The sequence below is a fragment of the Triticum aestivum genome, chromosome 3A (assembly GCF_018294505.1).
Source record: "Triticum aestivum cultivar Chinese Spring chromosome 3A, IWGSC CS RefSeq v2.1, whole genome shotgun sequence".
NCBI lineage: Eukaryota > Viridiplantae > Streptophyta > Magnoliopsida > Poales > Poaceae > Triticum > Triticum aestivum.
The window spans coordinates 56,809,789-56,812,927 of NC_057800.1; the positions used below are offsets into that span (position 1 = coordinate 56,809,789).

Consider the following 3,139-nt stretch of genomic DNA (forward strand, 5'->3'; position numbering starts at 1 on the left):
CTCCGACTCCGTAATGTCCTCCTCCGACGTTTGAAGGCAGGCGTCAGCAAGTTGCTCGTTTTCAAAGTCCCAACCTGATGTTTCTTGTAGTTTCAGTTTCAATTGAGCTGCCTGCTTCTGCGAACGCTTGTCCTCCCGATAGGCGGCTCGCTCCCTCCTCCTCGTGTCCCTCTCCGATCTCAATTGCTTGTAGAATTGGCACTCGTCGACGATGTCCTGCGGGTAGCCTCCGCACCACAGCACCAAGGCTTCCACGTCCTTCTCTGCGATGGCGAGGCGACGCTGCCGCCTCCGGTGGACACGACGATCCTCGTCGGTGAAAAGCCGCGGGAGAGGCGCCAGATCCTGCGCCCGCTGGCTCGATATGTTGGGAAAATTCATATCCCGACGAGGCCTCAGGAGGCGCCACTCCGCCGCGTCGTGCGCGTGGGCCGCCTCCTCTGTGGTGTCGAAGGTGCCGAGGACGAGACGTTTCTCGCAAAACCAGATCTCGACGGAGAAGGCGCCGGAGCGGCGCTCGCGGACTCCGCAAAAATTCGAAGCGCGCAGGCGGCGGATCGACATGGTGGCGCAGAGGCGGCGAGAGTGGGCGGCCGACAGAGTGTGGAGGGAGCGCCTTCTTTATAGCGAGCACCGGCCGTAGCGCGCGCGCGAACCTTTCCCGCGCGCTGGAACGCCAAAACCAGCGCGCGCTAGGCTGCTTTCCCTCGCGCACGAACCTTTCCCGCGCGCTGGAGCGTCTAAATCAGGGCGACGGCACGATGTTGAACACGCGCGGTCATGAAAATGGGTCGGCCCGTTGGGCGCACTGCCGACTCAAAACTAAAAGAGAGTGGACGACAGGCGGGCCGCCGACCCAAACGGACAAAAACACCGTCTGTTTGGATCGGCCCCGTTGAAGTTGCTCTAACACCGTGATTTTGCTTCTCTAAGTCAGAGGATACGGCTCCCACGGAGAGAAAGCAAGGATCTTTTATTTAATTTGACTCTTTCGTTGCCATCCAACCACCAAGATGCGATTGCGATGCGAATAGATTGACGCGTGGTTGATAATTGATCTGCTACTACAGTACAGTGTGTGAGTCACTTGGGGTCGGGGTTGGTGAGCCTGACGACCTGCTTGCCGACGTTGCGGCCGTGGTAGAGGCCGATGAGCGCTGCGGGCGCGGCGTCGAGCCCGTCGGCGACGTCCTCGACGTAGACGACCCTGCCCTCCTTGATGTGCGGGAGCACCCACGCCATGTACTCCGGGTAGAGGTGCTTGTGGTCGGGCTCGATGAAGCCCTGCATCTTGATGCGCTTGGAGACGAGGGAGGTGAGGTTGCGCACGCCGACGTCGGCGTCCTTCTCGCCGGCGGTGAGGTTGTACTGGGAGATGAGGCCGCAGACGGCGATGCGTCCGTGCACCTTCATGTTGAGCAGCACGGCCTCGAGCATCTTGCCGCCAACGTTCTCGAAGTAGACGTCGATGCCGTCGGGGAAGCGCTTCTTGAGCGCGCCGGCGAGGTCGGCGTCCTCCTCCTTGTAGTTGAAGGCGTCGTGGAAGCCGAACTTGTTGATGAGTAGGTCCACCTTCTCCTTGGAGCCCGCACTGCCGACGACGTGGCAGCCGAGGAGCCTGGCGAACTGGCCGACGAGCTGGCCGACGGCGCCGGAGGCCGCGGAGACGAACACCGTCTCGCCGGCCTTGGGGGAGCAGATGTGGTGGAATCCCACGTAGGCCGTGAGCCCCGGCATGCCGAGGATGCCGGTGTAGTAGGACAGCGGCACGCCGTCGTCGGGCTGGATCTTGGTGAGTATGGCCGTGAAGGGCGGCTTGATGACGCTGTAGTCCTCCCAGCCGGTCATGCCCCAGACGAGGTCGCCGGCGGCGAGCCCGGGGCGCGAGGAGCGGACGACCTGGGACACGCCGTAACCGGTGATGGCGGCGCCCGGGACGAAGGCGGCGGTGTAGGACTGGTGCAGCGGGCGGGACATCTTGGGGCGCATGTAGGGGTCGCAGGAGAGGTAGAGGTTCTTGACCAGCACCGAGCCCTCCTCGGCCTCGTCGACGGGCGCGGCGGGGAGCAGCTCCATGTGCGCCTCCGTGGGGTAGCCCTCCACGTAGTCCTTGAGGATCACCCGCCGGCTCTTGAGCTCCGCCATCGCCGCCGTGGGTGGACTGCAAGACTAGGATCTGAGGGAGTTGAATTGGTTTTGATATTTTATTTTGCTTGGAGTTGGAGTGGATATATGATGCCTGCCGATGATGGACGGACGAGGGCGATGGTGCACGGTGGTCCAGCTCCACGGCGATGCGCTGGGCTGGCCGGTGCTGCTCCGTCCACTTGTTACGGTCGGTCCGGCGCTTCCCCACGGGCACCACGTGCCAATAATTGAAGCGGCACTCTGCACAGCACAGCACATTGGTAACAGATGTTTTAACAGTCCCTTTTTCCGTTCGCGTGCCAGAAAAATTGCGGGCCTGCACTCCCGGGACCAGGGGAGGGGCATGTCGTTCGCTTGCGAGATCGGTTCTCACGGCGACAGCGACCTACCACCCGACGACCACCGGAAGCGCGATGCGACGGTGTCAATCCAAGAAGCTGCAGGCTCGGCCGAATCGACCGGGCCGAGCGGCCAGCGAACAAACTCATTTTTTCGGTGAAAAAGATTGCTTTTCCGTTTTTTGCGTCAAATTGTTTGATTTGCACAACGCGCACAATGCTTGTGAGTCGTGACTAATCCCCTCCCGAGCACGCCCAACACGGATGCATCAGCCCAGGGCCACACCAACGTTTACAACGATGTGTCCTTGTCGGCGGGAGGATTCCTTCTTCGTTTGTACATGTTTTCTTGAGTTTGATTAGGCCAACTTCACCGCACGACCCTAATCGAACGTTCAGTTTGTCTGAAATTTGTCCGTTTGGGATGGCAATGGGTCGCAAAACGGAGATACATGTCCGGGTAGAGTTAGAGGTGCCTAACGCACCAAACTATCCCAAAATGTCCGTCTCGGCCGCAATGCCTCATCCGCCCGTGAGCTCACGCTCTCGCTCCGCCGGTGCAGCTGCCGCTGTCAAGCTCGTCCGTCCTCGCGCCCGCTCACCCCCGCCCGCTCGTTGTCGCCACCCCGCTCGCGCCCTGCCTGCGTCGCGCC

At 61.4% G+C, this 3,139-nt stretch overlaps 1 protein-coding gene across 1 annotated transcript; it reads right to left on the reverse strand.

The window, feature by feature from the left end:
- Positions 1 to 954: 954 nt before the first annotated feature.
- On the reverse strand, positions 955 to 2,031 carry LOC123060243 (2-alkenal reductase (NADP(+)-dependent); the record flags this gene model as incomplete). Its single annotated transcript, XM_044482848.1, is given in 1 exon segment — positions 955 to 2,031. A coding segment is annotated over 1 exon segment (948 nt), but the record flags the coding sequence as incomplete, so codon positions are not given.
- Between the last annotated feature and the right edge of the window lie 1,108 nt (positions 2,032 to 3,139).